The sequence below is a fragment of the Melitaea cinxia genome, chromosome 4, assembly GCF_905220565.1.
Source record: "Melitaea cinxia chromosome 4, ilMelCinx1.1, whole genome shotgun sequence".
NCBI lineage: Eukaryota > Metazoa > Arthropoda > Insecta > Lepidoptera > Nymphalidae > Melitaea > Melitaea cinxia.
The window spans coordinates 337,215-360,262 of record NC_059397.1 but is presented as its reverse complement, the minus strand read 5'-3'; the positions used below and the strand labels follow the sequence as shown (position 1 = coordinate 360,262).

Sequence of the window (23,048 nt, the reverse complement as noted above, 5' to 3'; positions counted from 1 at the left end):
ATATCACTTCCCAACGAAGATACGAAATCAAAATAAGATATTATTATCTACAATGGCGTACGATAAATTGTGATTCACTAATGTGACTACAGCCAACTGTACGCAATGAAGAAATGAAGACGATGACATGGTATTAGGAGTCAGACAGCGGGGCGGGGCGGGCTCACCGTCGCGCAGGTCGCCCGCCTCCACCTCGGCCAGGCCGCCCAGCGCGTCCAGCGCGCCGCCCTCCGAGCGGCTGGTGTCGTCGCGCTCGCGCGCGCGCCAGCCGCCGCGCACGAACGTCGCGATGTTGGCGCTCGGGTCGCTCAGGCGCCGCTGCAAGGGGCCGCGGGGTTAGCGCACTGGCTGCGAGCTGCAGCCTCACCGGACGGTTACTTATTTGGATCCGGGAATCCGTAACGTTTTGATGTCACCGTCGCTTTAGAATTAAAGCTTTAGGAGTCTGTTACTGAGGCAGGACACGGCAGAGATACCTATTCTGCTCGGAATTTTAAACTAATCCCACTGGGGTAGTACCTCAACTTTACAGAAGAACGCAAACAAATAATACTAAACATTTTTGAATATCATATCAAAAATTGACCGCTCCAGCGGGATTCGAACCCGCGTCTCCGACTGACCGTGTCAGTCCGACACGGTCAGTCAGTGGGAGCTGGAGCGGTCAATTATTGATATGATATTCAAAAATGTTTAGAATTCCTAATGTGTGGGTACACAAAAATAAAATCGTACATAACAAATAATACTACTTTCAAAAATATTGTGTCCTGTGGTAAGTAAAGTAAACAGAACTCCTGAACGAGGTAAGGGGTGATACAACTACGCACTTGTGATGCTTCTGGTTTTGCAGGCATCCATAATAAACAGTAGCCGCTTACCATCAAATGGGTCGTACCCCCAAGCTTCTTTGACACCTCAGTGGTAAAAAAACTTTCTACGTGATATTAAGGCCTCGTACGCATTTTGATAGTTAATTTTCTAATTAATGTAATATAGCATTAATAATAAGCTAATAAGAAGTTATATTAAACATACACATTCTTTAATTTACAATATTAATATGCGTTACAAATACTAAGTTCCGACTTTACACACAGGAGGCGTCTATATTCTTCCGTCACAACATAGATGGCGTTAGAAGCGCACATGAAAGAATCAACTGTATCATAATTAATTGTAACAAGACTTTCTTCTACGATTAATTAATGATAAAATCTGATAAACAACGACTAATGTTATATAAATTTAACTCTTAGATAAGGACATGAAGAATTTTATTTAAACTCCGTTAGTATCTTAATGAGTTGATTATCGAAATTTTTTAATAAATCATTTTCTTCAGAATCAACAAAATAAAACGCAAAAACGCAACGTAATAAATAAAAATAAGTATACAGATAAAGATATGTCTGATAAAATAAATCAAAAAGTCCGCCGCTTTAAAGTCGACTGAAAATTTAATAACACATTCAATAAATTTAGACGAACAAATTACTATTCAAAATTTTTAAGCCTATTAATCAAACTTGCTCCTAATTTTTCTTTTATTTTCTTTATTCGGTAAATTCTTATAGTGAGGTGAAAGATTGGAACTTAATTTATATTATCTTATGAAGTTAGGTAACAATGCCTCTTGGCTTTGTTTTTTTTAATTGCTAAGAGCTAGTCGCTTGGTGACATTGTACCTAACATTACATACTGAATTTCCAAGTCTCTAATTTATTTAAAAAATATTAAGATTTTTTATCCCTTTTCCTTATCTAAGTTTCGATTAAATTACTTATTAAATTATTCAAATTATATTACTCAGTGATTAAAACCGTAACGTAAGGAAACACGTGCATTATTATTTCCTGTAGCTTATAAACGCCTGCAACACTAGAAGCATCGCAAGCGCGTTTTCGAGCCTAGCCCCAATCTGCCCCAGGAGCTATAGTCACCTTACTCACCAGTAGGAACACAACGTTGCTGTAAAACAATATTATTTAGCTGTGACCTTTTAGCAGTAAATTTCATGCTGTCAACTGACTGAGACTATTCGTAACGAACCTCGAAAACAGCTTATAGACGTGGCTCAGAAGTGAGATCGCTTTATAATTCTTTAAGATCACTAATTAATATTTATAAAATCTAATTTAAATTTCGGATTGAAAGCAGTTAAAAAAGGCCTATAAGTCCTGTTATAGTCGTGCTGTGTGGCTACGGCACTAAAGAATTTAGCCACTCCCTCTCTTCCCGTGGGTGTCGTAAGAGGCGACTAAGGGATAACAAGGTTCCACAACCACCTTGGAACTTAAGAAGCCGACCGATGGCGGGATAACCATCCAACTGCTGGCTTTGAAATACACAGGCCGAAGAGGGGCAGCAGCGTCTTCGGTGCGACAAAGCCAGTACTGCGGTCACCAACCCGCCTGCCCAGCGTGGTGACTATGGGCAAAACACATGAGTTCACGTTATTTTTGGCGTAAACTTATGGAGGCCTATGTCCAGCAGTGGACTGTATAGGCTGTAATGATGAAGTCCTGTTATAGTATTTCATGCAACATGTTTCTAATTTTGTACTAAAACACAGTTTATATATTATTTTCAAAAGAGTAACTGCGGAGTTTCTTGCCGATTCTTCTCTGCAGGATCTACATTCCGAATCGGTGGTAGCTTCACTTCTACAAAAATAATAATTTATTTTTAAAGTTTTGATTTGTAAGATGACGATTCGAAAGTGCTCTTGGAGCCTATTTGAATAAAGTCATTTTTGATTTTGATTTTGATAGTTGCGGTTACCTGTTACTCAAGGACGCAATAATAATCCTCAGTCATAGTTTGCGGCAGCACTGTCACCTAATCATAGCAGAGCGATGGTTGGTGATGTTTTTATTATTAATTATGAATATTACACTACATCCACGGGCTCTCAGTTGGGCATGCCCGTTGCACTACACAAAGCACCAGTTCCTCTGGGGCGCACCTGGTGGCGATAGAGGAAGAGCTCGTCGACGTCGTCCTCGCAGTCGCTGTCCCACAGCTCGGCGGCCGCGAGCCCGGGCTCCGAGCTGGGCGTGTGCGCGCCGTGCGAGCGCGGCCGCGACACCGCCACCTGCGACATATGCGCTACACTCTAGACCACTATATGTATGGTAACGCTTCAGCCTGGAATATCCCACCGCTGGGCATAGGCCTCTTTCCCCATGCAGGAGAAGAATCAGAGCTTGATCCACCTCGCTGCCCCAATGCAGTTTGGAGGAGAGAACTAACGATCGCTATCAGGTGTGCATAATACAACTGGGATCGACAGCTTAACGTGCTTTTCGAGGCACGGTGGGGAGACCCACAAAGACTAGACATACGGACGTTTGCTGTGGTTTGGGCGTTTGTGCTTGTGTATTGTGTCTATGGTCTAATGACATAAGAGGAATTTCTACTGGGGGGTGTTGAGTTTGAAGCGTGAGACGTTGGAATGTTTCCCCTAAAATACTAAGAATAGAGGTGCCTTTTGCACGTGTCTAATGCTCTGAAGTATGATATATAAAGATGGGAGATTTCTGTTAGAACGTTAGCAGAATGTTCAGACTAGTGTACATACAATTATACAAACGCTTTTGTAGATAAGACTAACAATGATTTATTTACCCGATTAGTCTATTATAAGAATTTAGAAGTGGATACATTTTGTTTCGTTACCAAATAAACTTCTACTTCTACTAGGTACTACTCAATCTAGAATAAAAACAGACAATATTTAGTCTTGTCGCCTATGCCACTTCAACTGATAAAAATTGACATGTGTTTGTGGCAATCCGCACATTGTGATTGTAATATTTAGATCGATTGCATTTCACGAACCTGATTCATGCACATACAAACAAACAGCTGTGAATGACATTCGAATGTTCGTTTACGTCGATAGTTATCGTTATCGCAGTTACGCAGTTATCGTTATTACCGTACTGTACTATATCTAAAACACAAAAAGACGTGAAGGCGTTGGTAAAAGCCCAACTATTTCCGTGCAGTCTACAATAAAAGCCTCACACTAACAAACATACACACAACACAAAGAACCACCAAGACCACAACAAACATCTGTAATTCATTGATTCAGCTTGTATCATCCCACTGCTAGGCACTGGCATCTTGCTCGGCAAACAATTCATTTCATTTGATCTCTATGGGCCAAGACATCTTTCCGTGTACGGGGATCGAACCCACATCATCGAGCACATTAACCAGTTGTAAGTGATGCGCCAACAAGTCGATCTACGGCAAAGTTATCACGAGCAAACGTTACGTGTTGACCGAATCATAATGAAAAAAATCCTATGAAAATAATCTCATAAACATCATAAAAACCCTGACAAATGCACCGAGATATAAGAGCCTACGATATCTATGATATTTACCATTGACACTGAACCTATATATTGTGATTATAATCTACATACGATATTACTTATTTCACCATATGTGAATATGTCATGTACCTGTCAATAACGATTCATTTATCTTTTTAAATTGAGATTGCTTGTATAACAAATGTGATCAATAATGATTACAAATCAATAAAATTATCATTAAATATAGAGTGGAAAAAACGTTTGAAGAATATTTTCATAAATCGTTGGTCGTATAATGATGAAATTTGGCAGGGAGGTAGTTTACAGTTAGACTTTCACTGTGAACGGATTTTTAACAGGATCCGATTAAAGGGTCCAAGAGCTCTCACAAGTAATATGTGTAAGACAGCGACGTTTCAAACACGGCACCGTGTGTATGTATGATAGTGCTCGGTGCGACGTACCTCGGCGTGTCCCTTCCCGCCCGGGCCCTTCATGCGAACGAACTCGCAGCGCGCCGCCGAACCCGCGCCGCGGCCCAGCAGACCGAACGACATGCGCTGCGCCACCTTCGTCGACAGCGACGATTGCTGATGCACACAAACACGTCAGATTAGCAACTTTTTTTTTAAACATATCACTCGTGATATTCTAACATCCATAATAATTGTTTACACAAGTACATAACAACAAGTAATAAAAAATATATATACGGTCGAATTGAGTAACCTCCTCCTTTTCTGAAGTCAGTTAAAAAATGCAAACATCATCAACAAGGGTAATCGAAAAAAAATGTCTTTTTGTTCGACTACATACACATAGCTATGTGACGTCATTTTAAATCCAAAATGGCTTACAATGTGGGTATCAAATGCATTATGCAGCTTGCAGAGAATAACTTGATGCGTAAAGTGACGTTACTCTAAATCCAATATGGCAGACTTCTTAAGATGGTTGACTAAGTTTTTTATGCTTTCCTACATTAGGGGTATCAAATGAGAATACCAGACTGAGAAACCTGTCCAGCGATAGCTAAAAAGTAAGAAATAAATTAAAATATAAAACTTTTTAAAAACAAGCTTTTATTTTGAATGCGCTACATTTTATTCTTTGTGAATAAAATAAACTTTTTCTGTAAAACTTTTACTATCAACTAAGTAAATATGAGTAGGTACTAAAATTTCGCGACAAGATTTAATACGCAAATATTTATAAATTATTTATCGTTGGTTTTTATTTAAATATTCATAAATTACTTACTTTTTGTAATAGTCTTTGTACTCTGTCACAAAAAGAAAATCTACAAAGTAATTTTTTATAGTTTATAAGTTATTGCAATCATCAATTTTTACGAGTTTAAAATAAAATTAAAATCAAATTCACAACTTTTAAATACCTAGAGATTTTTATTTATGTTATTCGTCGAAGTCGAAAGTCGATTAAAACAGTATATACAGATATAACAGTCATTCACACTTTCATAACACCTATTCATTCACTCCGATCCGTTCCGTTGGGTACATCGACGTCAGATATCAAACCCTGGCAACATATCTCCTCAATCTTAAATTGGGTTAATTTCGTATGAATATACAAAAAATACACAGACATCCGCCAAAATACAATTTCAAGTGCCACGCTGGAAACGAACTTCTTGTATAGATCGTATAAGATCACAATTATTATTATATCAATCGATATAACCAGATAAATTGATTTTAACCGATTTCAAAAAAGGAGGAGATTACTCAATTCGACCGTATATATATATATATATATATATATATATATATATATATATTTATAGAGATATCCCAAGTCCTGGAGCTGATGATGGAATCCCAGAGAAATCGAGGAAAACCCTCGCAAAAACCGTAGTGCGTTTTTTTGTTTTTTCATTTGCAAGCAAACAAAATTATAATTGAAACAAATCTATACATATAATAAAATGGTAGGAAAGTCAAAACTGAACATTGAATATTTTTTTAAAAGAATACTTGGGGTGTGATCTACAATCGATACCGAAGCCAAAAATATAGTTTTTAGAATTTTTTGTCGTACCGCATGGATTTACTTCAAATTAGGCACGAATATTATTAAGGACGCTATCACATTTTTCTACAAATATCAGTGTTTTTCACGTACCATTTTAATTAATTAGGAGTCACCCTGAGAGGATATCTTGGTTTCAAATGAAAGATAATATATTCATCTCCGAGTGAGACCATAAAAATTCTATAGCCCCATACAAACTTTTCACACAAATACAGTTTAACCATCACAGAAATCGCAAAAAATTAAAAAAAGACGGGTCTGAATTGGAACCATTATAGCCTAAATACACTGCACTAAGAAAAATAAATACACTAAGAAATTGTTGCTTATTTAGTCCTCTATGCGTAGCGCTAGATATTTTATATAAAAATAAATAATATTTCCATTTATGAGAAAAATAAGAAACGCTCTCAAATTTCTTCATACATTTTTTACAAGTGAACCATCGTCGTTCGTCATTCCGCGCCGAAACGCGCTCATGGAAGCACGGCTGTATCGCTTCAGCGCAAGTAATAATTACGTAAAAAATGAGTTCCTTGTGTGTACTGTGCTTGGACGAAATTGATACTTCACAATCGATTATCTTTGCTATGCACCTGGTTTATATATAATAATCAATAATAATAAGTAATCTTCGCAATTTGTCTTCTTTTCAACCGACTTCAAAAAAAGGAGGAGGTTACTCAATTCGACCGTATATATATATATATAAATATTTTTTTAATGTATGTTCGGAGATAACTTTTTCATTTATGAACCGATTTTGATAATTCTTTTTTTGTTGGAAAGGAGATATCCCTAGTTTGGTACTATGATAAGGAAAGTAGGATCTGATGATGGAATCCCAGAGAAATCGAGGGAAACTTTCAAAAATCGTACGGGTGACTGGTAAATTTAATCATGTTTTCATTAAGTACTATAAAGCACTACTATTTAATAAAGGTCTGGAGTCGATCTGATGATGGAGAAGAAAGATAGTCGAGGGAACTCTTCAACAATTTATAGCAATTACCTACTTTTTGAACTTAATTCGTTTCTATTGATGAGAACTTTGCGCCTGTATGAGTTATAAGTGCCATTACAGTCTGATGATGGAGACAAAAGATAGTCGAGGGAACTCTTTAACGATTTATAGCAATTACCTGCTGTTTGAACTTAATTCGTTTGTATCGATGAGAACTTTGCACCTATATGAGTTACAAGTGCCATTACAGTCTGATGATGGAGACGAAAGATATTCGAGGAATTACCTGCTGTGTGGTCATCTGTGTCACAGGACCAGATTTGATGATGGAGCCCATAAACACTCGAGGGAATTTCTCAACAATTTACAGCAGTTACCTTTTGCTGTTTGACGACCGCTTTGATATATGGTGCATGTGCCGCGTCGGCGGCGCCTAAACACTGACGGTCGCGGGTTCAATTCCCGCTTGGAGTGGATATTTATGTTTATACAAATATTTATTTTCAGTCTAGTTGTTAATCCTTGTGGTTCTCCCAACCTAGCCTCAGAGAACACGCTAGGCTGTCAGTCCCGGTTGTTATTACGTACACCTGATAGCGAACTTTACTCATAGTATGTCGACGCGTTAGCGCAGCGGTCACAGCACTGGCTGTTGCGCTGGCGTTAGTGGGTTCAATCTCCGCGCAGGACAGACATTTGTATTGGCCATATAAGATGTTTGTCATGATCTGGGTGTTTGTGCTTGTGTATTGTGTATGTTTCCGGACCTCCGACACAAGAGAAAAAGCATCCTTGTTAGGTCTACCCATCACTAAAAATTGTAAAATAAAATAATTTTTAACAAAAAAAAACCGACTTCTAACAGGAAACTAAAAAGTGAAAAATAAACTTACTTAGTACAAATTAATTCGTATTTTGATTTAGTTAATCAGAAATGATTAAATAAATATTTTATAATATTGAAGAAGTTTCCTGTTTGAAGTCGGTTTTTTTTTGTTAAAAATTATTTTATTTTAAATTTACATTCATCATCTGATGATGAATGTAAATTTAAAATAAAATCATTGTTCCGTTTGCAGAGTTATAAAATAAATAAATTTCTAAAATAGAAGCAGCCTATGTTACTCCTTATTGCATAAGATATATCCCAGTGAAAGTACCGTCAAAATCGGTCCACTCGTTTCAGAGATTAGCCGGAACATACCGACAGACAGACAGACAAAAATTGGAAAAATATTATTTTGGTATATGGACCGTGTATACATCCGTATGCATTTAGTAAAAAGCAGTATTTTAATATAACTAAAGGACACTCCAATTTTATTTATTTGTATAGATTGTTTACGTAAAATATGTTATGTTTATATTATTATAATGTTAAAACTATAATAATATAACTTAAAATTGTATGTGATTTTGAATTATAAAAATAAGCGTATTATTATCTATTATATTTTATTGTATAGTACGACGAACGAGTAGTAGATACCCTGACGCCTCGTCTCTCTGATCGTCATAAACAGAGTAGGGGAGAGGTTCCGTGAACAGTAGGTACTTAGTAACAGTTATCAAGTTCGACTTTAAACTTACAACTAAATTTACTAATCAATACCAGTAAAATTAAAAATTAATACTTTCAAGTACCAAGATTAGTTACGTCGGTACAATATCGAGCAGATAGCGGTATCAATGTGTGCGTACGCGTAATGTTATTGTGTTGCGATTTAAATACCTAAACTTGAGCGAGTGAAAAATGTGATAGCGTCCTTAAGAAGTCGGGTCAACATAGAGGCTACATATTATGCTATCACCTACCGGGAACGAGCAGTGAACCTTTATTTTTTCAACGCATTCTGTAACAACGTGTAATCTAACGAAGCATATTTGAATGTTGTTGTTATTATGTTAATAATAACCATGCTATAAGCTAGCTTCACACTATAAAAATCACGCAATATAAGTAACTAATCCGATAAACATAATTAAATGAATATAAGTAAACAAGACAATTTTCGATCTGTACACGTTTTACTGATTCTGTAGGTTGAACATTTGACTAACTTCCATCGTGTTTTACCATCCGTGTCCGAAAACAATAATTAGGTATAATTACTATTTCGCTTCGCTTTTATGATAATGCTAATCACAAATAATTGTGTTTGCTCGCAAACGAAAAAAAACCGACTTCAATTACATCGAAGAGTAATACAACGTAGATCGACGAAAAAATAGTAATACTTTGTTCGTATTCCATATAACGCGACATTATAAAATTGTACAATTATAATATAATGTTCTACTGTTATTTCTAACATTTTGTTAGCGATTGTAGGCAGAAGCGCTGACATCGCTTATTACGGCGGGTTTTTTAGTTGAAGCGGATTTATATTGAATTACGGTTTATGTCTTTTTTATTAAAAATATGTAATGTTCATGTTTTCACACAGCTCCGATGCACGACTGCAGTTTACCCCTTCAGATCAACTGTCTAAATAGGCACAAAAAGGCTTACTAGTCTAAGAAATATATTATTACTATATCAAATTGTAAATAAATGAATCTATAACGCCATCTATCGGAACCTAATTGCGTTATTAGAAAACGTCTGAACGCCATCTCTAACAAGGTCATTCGTTCAGTAGATTTTACTGTTCAATTTTTTCATTCCGGGGCCTTAAATGAAAATCGATTCTTAAGGAGAAAACTCCAAAAACAGTCAAGTAAATACGCCATATCAGATATAGCTCAAAAAGTTCGAGTCAAATCTCAATTATATTTAAATGGGACCACATGACAAGCACCACCTATCGATTAAAAAAAGAATCATCGATATCGGTCCACCCAGTAAAATAGTAATGAGGTTAATATAACGTTGGTCGACGTAAAATAGCCAAGTAAATACCCAGTATTAGCGATAACTCAAACATTAAAAGCTCAAATATATTTATAACGAATAAACTGCTACTCTCTACTCTAGTGGAATATTGTAATTTGATCGATAGTGAACGACGTAATTTCATAAAATTTTGATAGATGGCGTTGTGGCACAGTATTGAACATAACCGCAGTCGTCTTAACATCGTCATGTAAATACGTGTCATTAAAGATTACTCAAAAATTGCTCATTATATCTCAATCATATTTAAAACGGACGACATGACAAGTATTAGCTTTTGATTTATACAAAAAAGATCAAAATCAGTGCACCCAGTAAAAAGATATAACGTATAATACAACGTAGGGTGACGAAAAAACCGTCAAGTAAATACGCAATATTAGATATAACTCACAAATTACTAATCAAATCTCAATTAAATTTGAATGGGACCACGTGACGATTAGTAGCTTTTAATTTTTTATTTATATTTTTTAAGAAACGTCAAAATCGGTGCACCCAGTAAAAAGTTATGAGGTATAATACAACGTAAGGTGACGAAAATAATGGCAAGTAAATACGCGTTATCAAAGATTAATCAAAAAGTAGTTATCAGATCTCGATAAAATTTATATGTGACCACATGATATACATCAGCTTTCGATTAAAGTAAAAATTATCAAAATCGATACACCCAGTTAAAAGTTATTGCGGATTTTCAAGAGTTTCCCTCGATTTCTGTGGGATCCCATCATCAGATCCTGGTTTTCTTATCATGGTACCAAACTAGGGATATCCCCTTTCCAACAAAAAAAGAATTATCAAAATCGGTACACCCAGTAGAAAGTTATGTGGTATAATACAACGTAGGTCGACGAAAAAAGCGTCAAGTAAAAACGCATTATTAGATATAATTCGAAAAGTAGTTGTTAGATCTCAAATAAATTTAAATGGGACCAATCGGCACACACCACCTTTCGATTAAAACAAAATTTGTCGAAATCGGTCTACCTGGTCAAAAGTTCTGATGTAACATACATAAAAAAAAAAAAAAAAAAAAAAAAAAAAAAAAAAAAATACAGTCGAATTGAGAACCTCCTCCTTTTTTGGAAGTCGGTTAAAAACTACTCCTTAATATATAAGCCGGAGTAAAATGGCTAGATAAAACTCACATAGCTACAGCTTAAACACTTAATCGTAATATTGGCTATAAAACATCACAATGTGATTAATATAAAGTGAGTGGTGACTATGGACGTCAAGAGGAGTTTCGGCTAGTTATCTCAGTCAGGAAACGTGCCACGATCATAATTAAAAAACGAGGGGATATCAGTAACAAATATAATGTACTTGGTATGTTTTAAAGTATCGCCAACTTATCTACGTGACCAACTATCTTCGAATGTATATATTAGAGATGCCACGAATATTCGGCAATTATTCGGTATTCGGCTATTCGGCCTCTTTTTTTCGCTATTCGGTATTCGGCCGAATATGGTTAACCATTTGGCCGAATACCGAATAGCAATTTTTTTATTACCTACTGTTTTTCCGCGACTTCGCGTAAATTATAGCCCATGTCCTTTCTAAGGCTCTAGAGTAGATCTGTGTACCAAATTTCATTTAAATCGGTTCAGCAGTTTGGGCGTGAAATCATGACAAACAGATTTACTTCCTTATTTATGATAAAATACAGTAAGGATTACCTAATAAATTATGAAAAAACTCAAAATATTACAAACAAAGATATTTATTTAACCAAAAAAGAACTAAAAAATTAATATTTAAAATCTAACACAACAAACATACTGCCAGTTTATTGTCTTCACTATAAATTTTATAATAGTTCCAAATAGGCGATTTCTTATTAAATTGATTCATATTGCTTTTTTCGAACAAACGGTGATATTTCTTATGGTAATCAATCACATTAAATGTTATATTTTAGTATACAGTACGTATGATGCACTAACGATCAACAATTAAAGCAGGTTGTGACTCGACCGTGACCTTATCACAATCACAAATGAAATTATGAAACAAAACCGCCCGCGCCTGCCAAACGTATTAGGTACTTCAGCGATGCAAGTTTAAACTCGTACGGTGACGAGTTGTGTCTTATCGCCCGCGAAAAATACTAAGTGTGGCCGAATATTCGGCTGCCGAATGTTCGGCGTTTCGGCCAAGAGCCTCGCCGAACATTCGGTATTCGGTATTCGGCCAAATTACTATTCGTGGCATCTCTAGTATATATATATATATATATATCACTAGGTCGGCAAATAAGCGTACGGCTCACCTAATGGTAAGAGATTACCGTAGCTTATAGACGCCTGCAACACCAGAAACATCCGAAGCGCATTGCCGACCCAATCCCCAGTCCCCCCCCAGGAGCTCTGGTCACCTTACTCAGTACTGCTTGAAAACAGTATTATTTAGCTGTGATCTTCTGTAAGGTCGAGGTATTACAGTACCCCAGTCGGGCTGCTCCATATTTTGAGCAGAAAATTCCTGCTGTGCCTCAGTTAGTTATTAAATTCATATTAAATGTACGCTATAATGTGGACTTCGTACATGTACGAATACATACACAATTTACTAGTAAAACGCGAGCTTTAAATTGCCTACGTTACGAACAGACGACCTTGTGTGTAGGTATGTTAAGGGCCTGTTTCACCAGTTGCGGATATCTGTTTGACGGATGACGGTATTTAACGGACAAAATTTTTGATGTATTTTTCTTTTTCCGGTAAAATAGGGTCATATTAATTATTATTATTTCGACATTTCCCATACATGCGAATCAGTCAGTGTCAGGAGTAAGTGCGCGTTTATTTTTGAAACGAGCGAACAATGGCGGGTGTCTGTAGTAAGCGGTTGTACGACGGTGAGGGTAGCGTAAACACGGTGCCATCTGGCGCCTGCCGTCCGCTGCACTAATGTAGCGACGCGGACCCGCTCGCTACGACTACAATAGTATTTATAATTTTACTACCAGAGTGCCTAGTGCGAGTTTTATTCACAGAAACATGAGAGAAACGCGTTTATACGTGAAGACGCATGGGAATTTAAACAGTGCAGCCTAGACGATAAAGAATAGTATACGATAAAATCGATAGAGTCATCTAGCGGCGAACGCGAGAACTAGGTTGAAATGCCGAATTTCCCATACAAAATGAAGTTAAAATTTACGCCCGTTATTGCGAGACGGATTAAACAAAACTCGCACTAGGCGCTCTGATGACTGAGCAATATTGTCTTGATTTCACTATGTACTCATGCCACCTGTCGCCCGCCGTCCGCTGTAGTGTTAGGGCGCGGGTGTGACTGCTTAGTATTATAATATCTAATGACTGCACACTATCGTTATATATTTCATGCAAGGTATTATACATTTTGACTTAAAACACTTTCTTTAAAGAGTAACTGCATCGGCGGTAGCTTCACTTTTAATGATTATTAAAATATTAATTTGTAAGATGAAGGTCTGAAAGTGCTTTTGAAGCCTGTTTGAAAGAAGGTTTTTTTTTGTATTTTAAGATATAATGACTGTAAACTATTGTTTTTTTTTTCACTACAGTACTCTAATTACAATGGTAAATATTTTTTTTTTTTAATTAATATATTTATCACTAAAAGTAACACGACTTTTAGGGTTTATGTCCCTCGAGTGCTCAAGACCTCGAATTAATTAGTTTATACTTTAATCTATACAAATAAATAAAGTTGAAGTGTCTGTTTGTAATATTAAAATAACCGCTTTTTACTAAATGCATGTGGTACATATATACAAAAATTGTATTCTTTTAAATTTTTGTCTGTCTGTCTATCTGTTGCGGCTAATCTGAAAAGGCTGGATCGATTTTGACGAGACTTTAACTGGCAGATAGCTGATGTAATAAGGAGTACTTTGCTACTTTTAGTTTAGAAATTTAATATTTTATAACTCCGCGAACTGAACATCCCTATTTGTTACATTCCACGCAGACCAACTCACGGATACAACTAGTTTTAAAATAAAACATAGTAACACTATACATATATATCATTTCCGTGATAGCTTAATGAACCTACCATATTTTAACAATACATACAATAATTTAAAATAATGGTCAATAGTTGTTACCACGTCATACAACAACAATGTTTCTATATACTATTATACACACATACACGGAATATAAAGTAATAACCAGCAATCAATCACACACAGTAAATGAACGCTATTATTATCCTCGCCGAGTCGCCGAGCTGCGTCATATGAACTTCACATTAAAATCACACTTTGCCGCAGGCGCTATTTTTAAACGGTTTTATTAAACGGTTTTATTTAGCTCACCCCGTTTGTTTTATTTAGCTCACCCCGTTTGTTTTATTTATTTTTTATTATTTATTCTTGGGTCAAATTTAGTAATTCAAATTTCACCCTCTTCCTGTCAACCGATTAATCTGAAATTTTGTATACACTTTGGATTTTGGTGACAATACAATTATGTTTATTCATTATCATTATAAATTCAAGATGGCCGCCGCTACAAAATGGCGGATAATTTATATTTTATTAATCCCATCAATATGGGTATCAAATGAAAGGGCTCAACAAGCAGAATACAATATACTATAAAAAATTGAAATCCAAGATGGCGGCCGCTACAAAATGGCGGATAACGTAGGTTTTATCAATCCCATCAATATGGGTATCAAATGAAAGGGCTCAACAAGCAGAATACAATATACTATATAAAATTGAAATACAAGATGGCGGCCGCTACAAAATGGCGGATAACGTAGGTTTTATCGATCCCATCAATATGGGTATCAAATGAAAGTGCTCAACCAGTATAATCAATGTACTATATAAAATTAAAATCCAAGATGGCGGCCTCTACAAAATGGCGGATAACTTAGGTTTTATCAATCCCATCAACATAGGTATCAAATGAAAGGTCTCAACAAGTAGAATACAATTTACTATGCAAAATTGAAATCTAAGCTGGCCGCCGCTACCAAATGTCTGATAGCAATTTTTTATCAATCCCACCAATATGGGTATCAAATAAAAGGGCTTGACAAGAAGAATACAGTGCACTATACAACCTCAATATTTAAGATGGGCCTTGCAATAATGAAGCACTAAATGAATTAAACAGAATGCGAAATAAAAACTAAAAACTAGAAAATAAAAATAGGTAAAAAAACTTTTTAAGTTAAACGGTTTTATGTTAAACATACATTGCAATGTTTAAGATAAATGTACTAAAAACCAAAAAATAATAAAATAGATACAGTCGTGGGAATTATAAACATATGCATAGACTAGACTAAAATAAAACCGTGGGGCACGTCAATTGTCTACAAATTATCGACTTAATGTGCGATAGAAGAATCGTTTAATTCGTCGTTAAAATAGGCAGTTGGCCCGCAGACGGTGAGGAAATTACTTACTATTTTCTTGCTCATGGAAATTCCAATAGTTACATACACTCCATGTAAATAAAAGAGATGTTTCAACTAGTTTATCGTTGGACATTCACACTGCTGGCTGGCGAGGAATCGTTTCACTGCTCGTAGTTTGTCTTTAATCGACAAAACATATGATAAAAGTACTACTCGCTCACCACTATGAAACCCTAAAACTCGCTTATAATCGAGCTTGCTAGCTTGTTTCCACATTCTAGCCCTACTTATCACACGTCCATCTTTGTCGGTTGAACAACTGCATAATTATAGTGTAACATTACAAAACAAACATTTTAATCAACGATTGTAGACAATTGACGTGCCCCACGGTTTTATTTTAGTCTAGTCTATGCATATGTTTATAATTCCCACGACTGTATCTATTTTATTATTTTTTGGTTTTTAGTACATTTATCTTAAACATTGCAATGTATGTTTAACATAAAACCGTTTAACTTAAAAAGTTTTTTTACCTATTTTTTTGGATATACACTTAATTTGACATTTTGGAACGAAGTTCCTTACGGCAGGCTTGACATTTGGCTGGGCGAGCGAACTGAAAGAATGTGATACTAAAACCGTAAGAAAAATATATAACAGAAGTGACGTAATATCAGTCACACGACTGTATAATATGACGTTTGTAAAACTAAAATATTACTAGTAAACCTTTTTTTTAAATTATCTATGTAATTTTATACTGTCGACAAAAATAAATAAAGACACATGTTTTTTTATTTCACTTTAATAGTTTGAATTATTATTATTATTTTGTTTGATTTATTTTATTTTACGGTATTTGTTATTTTCTAAAATACTAAATTTCCTAAATACTTTTATGTACTTAATTAAAAACCAATCAACAAAATTAAAAAAATATATATCAAGAACTAGAAAATATATATAAAATTCAACATTTTTTTTTAAATTGTGTTGCTTCTATACTATCCGAAGGAACTCCATTCCGACCTGGTGTCCCATGACACCACATAATTTCTTGTTATTCGTTTTTTTTTTTTCTCATAACTTTTGGAAATTTTAAATCATTTTTTTTATGATATGGATATTTTTTGTAGTCTATATCTAGTATTACTGTTCTTGTAATATTTTTTCCTTCGTTTTTTTTCTATATGTATTTACTTATTATTTATTACTCATCACTCATCACTTCAGCCTATCGCAGTCCACTGCATAGGCCCTCAAGTTCGCACCAAAAATGGCGTGAACTTATGTGTGTTGCCCATAGTCACCACGCTGGGCAGGCGGGTTAGTAACCGCGGGGCTGGCTTTATCACACCGAAGACGCCGCTGCCCGTCTTCGACCTATGTATTTCGAAGCCAGACGTGGGATGGTTATCCCGCTATCGGTCGGCTTTTTAAATTCCAAGGTGGTAGTGGAACTGTGTTATCACTTAGTCGCCTCTTAAGACACCCACGGGAAGAGATGCGGTGGCTATATTATTTACTGCCGTAGCCACACAACTGTTATTATTATTTTATTATTTATTATTATTTCTATTTAACAGTATTTTTCTTTTTTATGTAAAAACTATGTGATTTGTGTGATGTCCCGAATAAACCTGTTTCTTTCTTTGTTCTTCTTATTTAAAAGAGAAATACAAATCGGAATTGAATACATTTACTTATAAAACATAACATGTTGATTTCGACATTTATAGATCCGTTAGCGAAACGATTTTTTTTTTTCTGAATATATGAACCGGACTTAAGTCAGTATAATCCAATAAAAATAAGTCATTTAATTTCATAAAATATTGAAAACTTTGAATAAAGATAAATATAAATCCGATAGATCGAAAATGAGATCCGTAAAAAACAACCAGCCAGGGACGATAAAAAAATAAAAAAAAAGCAAATAAGAAAGATTAGGAAATAAGAACAATTATATATACTATTATATACCCGAGCAAACTCACTTCATTCATCTTAAGTTCACTTCTAAAAACAACACATAATATCCACGTCCAATTTATCGCTGTTTCCTTTGTCCACGAAAGGCTAAGGCTCAGAAATCAGGGCATCCCAGTTCCAAGGAAGGGTGTGAGTTCAAAGTGAGCCAAAGACATTAATTTCGGCTGTCGAACCCGTATGAGACAGTCGCTGCGGGCCACTACGCGACTACAAAGAACTCGATTGTCCTAGATACAGCCCGTTCTAGGGCAACTGATTCTATGTAAACCTTACAAGTGAGTCATCATCACCAGACGCTACTAGGTACTTTTCATAGTCATAGATTTTTTTTAATTCTATTAAAATGTAATTCTGTACACAATTTTAAAATAAAGTTCCATAAGTATATGATCGTGCAACTGAACCGTACACATTCACCTCGTAATCGAAAATAATAAATATTTATAACGTGAATTTGGTTTTCTGCTACTGCCTCAGCTCTTTCAAACACCATCACTTTCGTCTTCTTTACATTAAAACTATAATTAATAATAAATACTAATAATAAATATCTTATAATATACACAAACGGTCGTCTGTTCCTACGGTAAGGAACTTAGCGCTTGTGTAATAGGTAACAGCCGGCTGATATAGGTAATTGTTTTTCGGATTCGAACCCCCATGTAGCATGAGGATTACAGCATAATCCACCACGCTGCTCCAATGCGGGTTAGCGGATATATTCCCTACTAGGAGTAACGATCGCTATTAGGTATACATGATAAAAACCGGGGCCGACAGCTTAACGTGCTCTCCGAGGCACTGTGGAGAGACCCACAAGGACTAGCCATACGGATGTTTGCTGTGGTTTGGACGTTTGTGCTTCTGTATTGTGTGTCTTTATGATCTAATGACACAAGAGAAATTTCATAAACATAAGCAAATAATTATCACGTACTAAGTGCGCCTTGCGGTACACCATTGTGGACCAAATTTTTAAATCTATTTGTCGGTCATATTATGTCGGTCGAATTTCATACTAAATGCTATTTGGCTTGCGTAATTAATTTCATAATCAAGTTGAAGAGATAACACTGAGAGAGGACACGTGGTATGAGGCGCGATGTTTACTGTCATTAATACGTCCATCCATTACGTTCGGCGACGCGGCGACGCGACGAAAACTTGTTGATATCGGCCGCCCTCGCCCCGCCCGTCCCGCGACCGCCCTACCGGCCCCGGCTACATATCTCGATCAATCTCCACATCAACCCTCAGACAGATAACGGGACATTAGCAAATCTAAATCTAAACGGAAAACACACACTGCGTCAAATCATTTTCGACGACCGTTTAACGCAGTGGCTTCGGAAACGGATTAACTACAACTATGCAACGGTTACAGCCATGGATTGTACTCGTTGCGCTGGCGGTTGCGGGTTCGATCCCCGCACATGACAAACATTTGTATTGGCCATACAGGTGGTTGCCGTGGTCTGGGTGTTTGTGCAGTCCTTGTGGGTCTCCCCACCGTGCCTCGGAGAGCACGTTAAGCCGTCGGTCCCGGTTGTTATCATGTACACCTGATAGCGATCGTTACTCATAGTAGGGAATATATCCGCCAACCCGCATTGGAGCAGCGTGGTGGATTAAGCTCTGATCCTTCTCCTACATGGGGAAAGAGGCCTATGCCCAGTAGTGGGATATAACAGGCTGAAGCGTATGCAGCGATCGCGGGTTTGATCCCCGTCTCATGATCATATTTCTATAGGTTTTCTGTAGTTTTTTGGGCGTTTCCGTTGTATTTCCAGACTACGTTTCTTAATTTCTCATCGGCCGGCGTTATCGGAGATTATTTAGTACGTATGAGTGATTTACTTATTTATTTTATTTTTATATTGTTCAAAGCGTAGGTACACGATAAAATCTACAAAGACCCAGTTACTGAAAGATGCAACCAGCAACGTAATGTTATTCACTTGAAATCCTTCCTCGCCACATATTACACGGCATAAAGAACATTTAAATAGGATTATTAGCTTCAGATTACAACGAGGAGAGCCCTAATCGGATCGATTTGTTATTTGTTATTCCATCCTTTTTAAACATGTTAAAGAAATATTCCTCGAACTGCTACTGTTTATCCTACATATCAAAATCAAAGGCAAAAATTACTTTTTTCAGGTAGGCTTCAAAATGAAATTTGCACCGTCATATTAATTTGTTTTATTACATTAGTTTTAAAGAATAAATTATTGTCAAAAGTGAAGCTACACCACCCATTCGAAATGTAAATTGCTCTTTAAAAGAAAAGTTTTAGTATCAAATTAGTAAAATCCTGCATGAAATACAGCGCCACGATATCCGCACATCTTTATCATTCATATAATATTCAATAGAATAATATGCTTTAGCTGATAAATTGTTTTTTAATAAAAGCTTTGATTCTGACAATAGAATATTTTCTGCCAATTTTAAAGTCATTGTTACTTAACAATATTAGTGAAAACAAAATCCAATTCGCACAAAACCACGTACCAAGTAAATAATAAGGAGGACGAATCGGCCTCTAGGGTCGTTTCGTCGAGAGCCGTCTCTCCAGCCCCGCCAGCGGTCTCGGCGGAGCGTCACGTGGGCGTGTGACGTCACAGACCTCGAGCGCTTCGCTACCCGGTCACACAGAAATCTCACCCATTTCATTTCACCCCACAGTCGAGCGTTGTCTCTTTGCATTTCTCTCGTTACTGCGATTGGAAGATTTGAGTGTACTCGGAAAGTGGGTGTATCGACGTCAGCGGTATAACTAAACTCGATTTTACGCAGATTTTTCGCGGTGCCCTACTTATGAGATGTAGAATGGTACTGGACGATGGTCACGGCCGCTCCCGCCCGATCTAATAAAGTCGTGGGCGGGTCGTCGTCACAATTTTTAACCGACTTCCAAAAAAGGAGGAGGTTTTCAATTCGACTGTATTTTTTTTTATGTATGTTACATCAGAACTTTTGACCGGGTAGACCGATTTCGACAAATTTTGTTTTAATCGAAAGTTGGTGTATGGCAATTGGTCCCATTTAAATTTATTTGAGATCTAACCACTACTTTTCGAGTTATATCTAATAATGCGTTTTTTTACTTGACGCTTTTTTCGTCGACCTACGTTGTATTATACCGCATAACTTTCTACTGGATGTACCGATTTTGATAATTCTTTTTTTGTTGGAAAGGGGATATCCCTAGTTTGGTACCGTGATAAGGAAACCAGGATCTGATGATGGGATCCCAGGGAAATCGAAGGAAACTCTCGAAAATCCGTAATAATTTTTTACTGGGTGTACCGATTTTGATAATTTTTAATTTAATCGAAAGCTGATGTTTATCATGTGTTCACATATAAATTTTATCGAGACCTGATAACTACTTTTTGAGTAATCTTTGATAACGCGTAGTTGCTTGACTATTTTTTCGTCGATCTACGTTGTATTACTCGTCGATGTAATTGAAGTCGGTTTTTTTTTTCGTTTGCGAGCAAACACAATTATATCCAGACAAATGGGTGTCTGATTGTGAACTTCGGGGGTGTTACTTGCTTACTAACACAATAATTGAATTCGCCGAAGCATTACGTCACAGTCACAGATCTCATTTCTCATGCTCGAGCGTTATATTTATATTGAGCTTAGCGCAACACGTTACAACTAAAGTTTATGGGTTGGAATAAATTCACGACAGAAACTGCAAATTTTGTCCATTTTATAAACTATTTTAGATTTCAAGATCTCGGCACTACAATTTCTTAACAGGCAGTCAGAATAACTTCGTATTAAACTAATGCGAACTTCACAAAATATCGAAAATATTTTTAACAAAAAATATTTCACTGTTAATTTATTGACAAGCAAAAAAAGAATTTGTGCAAATGTCACTGACAAAACTTATTTCAAACGAGTTTCTTTTTTTTTTATCAAGACCTACCTCGGCTATTCGTAAAGTAAAACCATCCTAATTTGTTTTATTTAAATATGAGAGGCGTACAATTTTGCACACAACATCTATGACTAGACACAAAGTTAGCCGAACATTACCAATGCCAAACATCGCACTCATACGCCTACCGTAACCTGAACCTACAACAGGAAAAATAAAAACTACTATTCGAAACGATAAAAAAACCGCGACACAAGAATAAATTAACATTATGTAAGAGTTTATTTCGTGTCGTCGGAATACAACCACAAAAACAAACATAATTTTTATTAGCGTACAATAAAGTTTACAGATAAGTCAGTGTTAAACCACATCAACGGAATTTTCTAGAATAAAAAACGGCAATCCAATGTGAACACAAAAATAGTAATTCTTCGCTGTTTTTCCAACGACACCAAATGACTAATGGCCGACCTTCGCTCGTGCAAATTAAGTTGCTTTACGTCAGGTTTAAGGCAAAACGTTTTGAAATAAGATTCATAATGTTCCTCAAAAGCATTTTATACAAGATCTTTTGACAAATAGTGAAATATAATTTGAACTATTATAAAATTTTAAACTATTATATAGACGCATCATATGATTGAATTACTTTGTTGTTACTATTTGCATCATACAATATACAAAAAGATTATCTATCTAATGGCATCAAGATCATCTGCCATAACAACAACAAGCCATAAACTTCAAGCTTTACATAACCACGAGATAATGAGCCTTGAGAACGTAAGGTGTATAAAATAGGATATTTTTTTAGACACAAAGTATTGTCGTTACAAAGCATCTTTTGTTTAATTTAAGAGCAATCGCTCGCGACGGGAGCAAGGTCACGGCTAATGAGGTATTTCTGGGCTAATTATTTCCTGCGCGACACTGGACGAGACGAGACATCTTTATAGTGACAAAATATAGCCTCGACCTTTGTCTTCGTACAATATTTTTGGCTACTTGAAAACATCGGAAATACAATATAATTTAAGGATCACCACGGTACTTAATATTTGCTGTTTGCTAACAAACTTTTTGATCTTTGTAAATACGAAACCAAACAAGGAAGACTATTCAGAAACAAAAATTCTAAAGTAAACTTAAGCGACGTTGTTAACCTTAACATTACTTTATGTCGTCCGCCAGAATAATTAAAATATTTAAATTGCCTGTTTTGATGACCAGCTGCCGTCCGCGTATTTGTGTGCGTCGCTCATTATAATTACAATGTATTTTATGTACAGAAGGACATCATAAAAAAAACGAGTGTGCTTTAGACCACACGACTGAAGTAAAACTTCTGCACGATAGGCCTGCACTGCGTCTTAGATATACGAAACGTAACTGACTATGAGAGAAAAAGAGAAAGAAATGCGTGCTCGCACCTCTCTCTCTTGCTCCGTTCGCCTCGTCCGATCACACTTTTCGTAACGTAAGTCGTAAGTCGAGCTACTTACTACGTTACTTACAAAATAT

At 36.1% G+C, this 23,048-nt stretch overlaps 1 protein-coding gene across 1 annotated transcript in view; it reads right to left on the bottom strand.

Annotated features, from left to right (window-relative positions):
* LOC123669985 (uncharacterized protein KIAA0930 homolog) overlaps positions 1 to 23,048 on the bottom strand; it is a 58,558-nt gene that overhangs the window by 2,439 nt on the left and 33,071 nt on the right. Inside the window, exons 6-8 of the mRNA XM_045603490.1 lie at positions 4,799 to 4,924; positions 2,969 to 3,097; positions 168 to 318 (exon numbers count right to left, since the gene is read on the bottom strand). Of these exons, the coding sequence (XP_045459446.1) occupies positions 168 to 318; positions 2,969 to 3,097; positions 4,799 to 4,924 (406 nt within the window). The remainder of the gene's footprint in view (positions 1 to 167; positions 319 to 2,968; positions 3,098 to 4,798; positions 4,925 to 23,048) is intronic.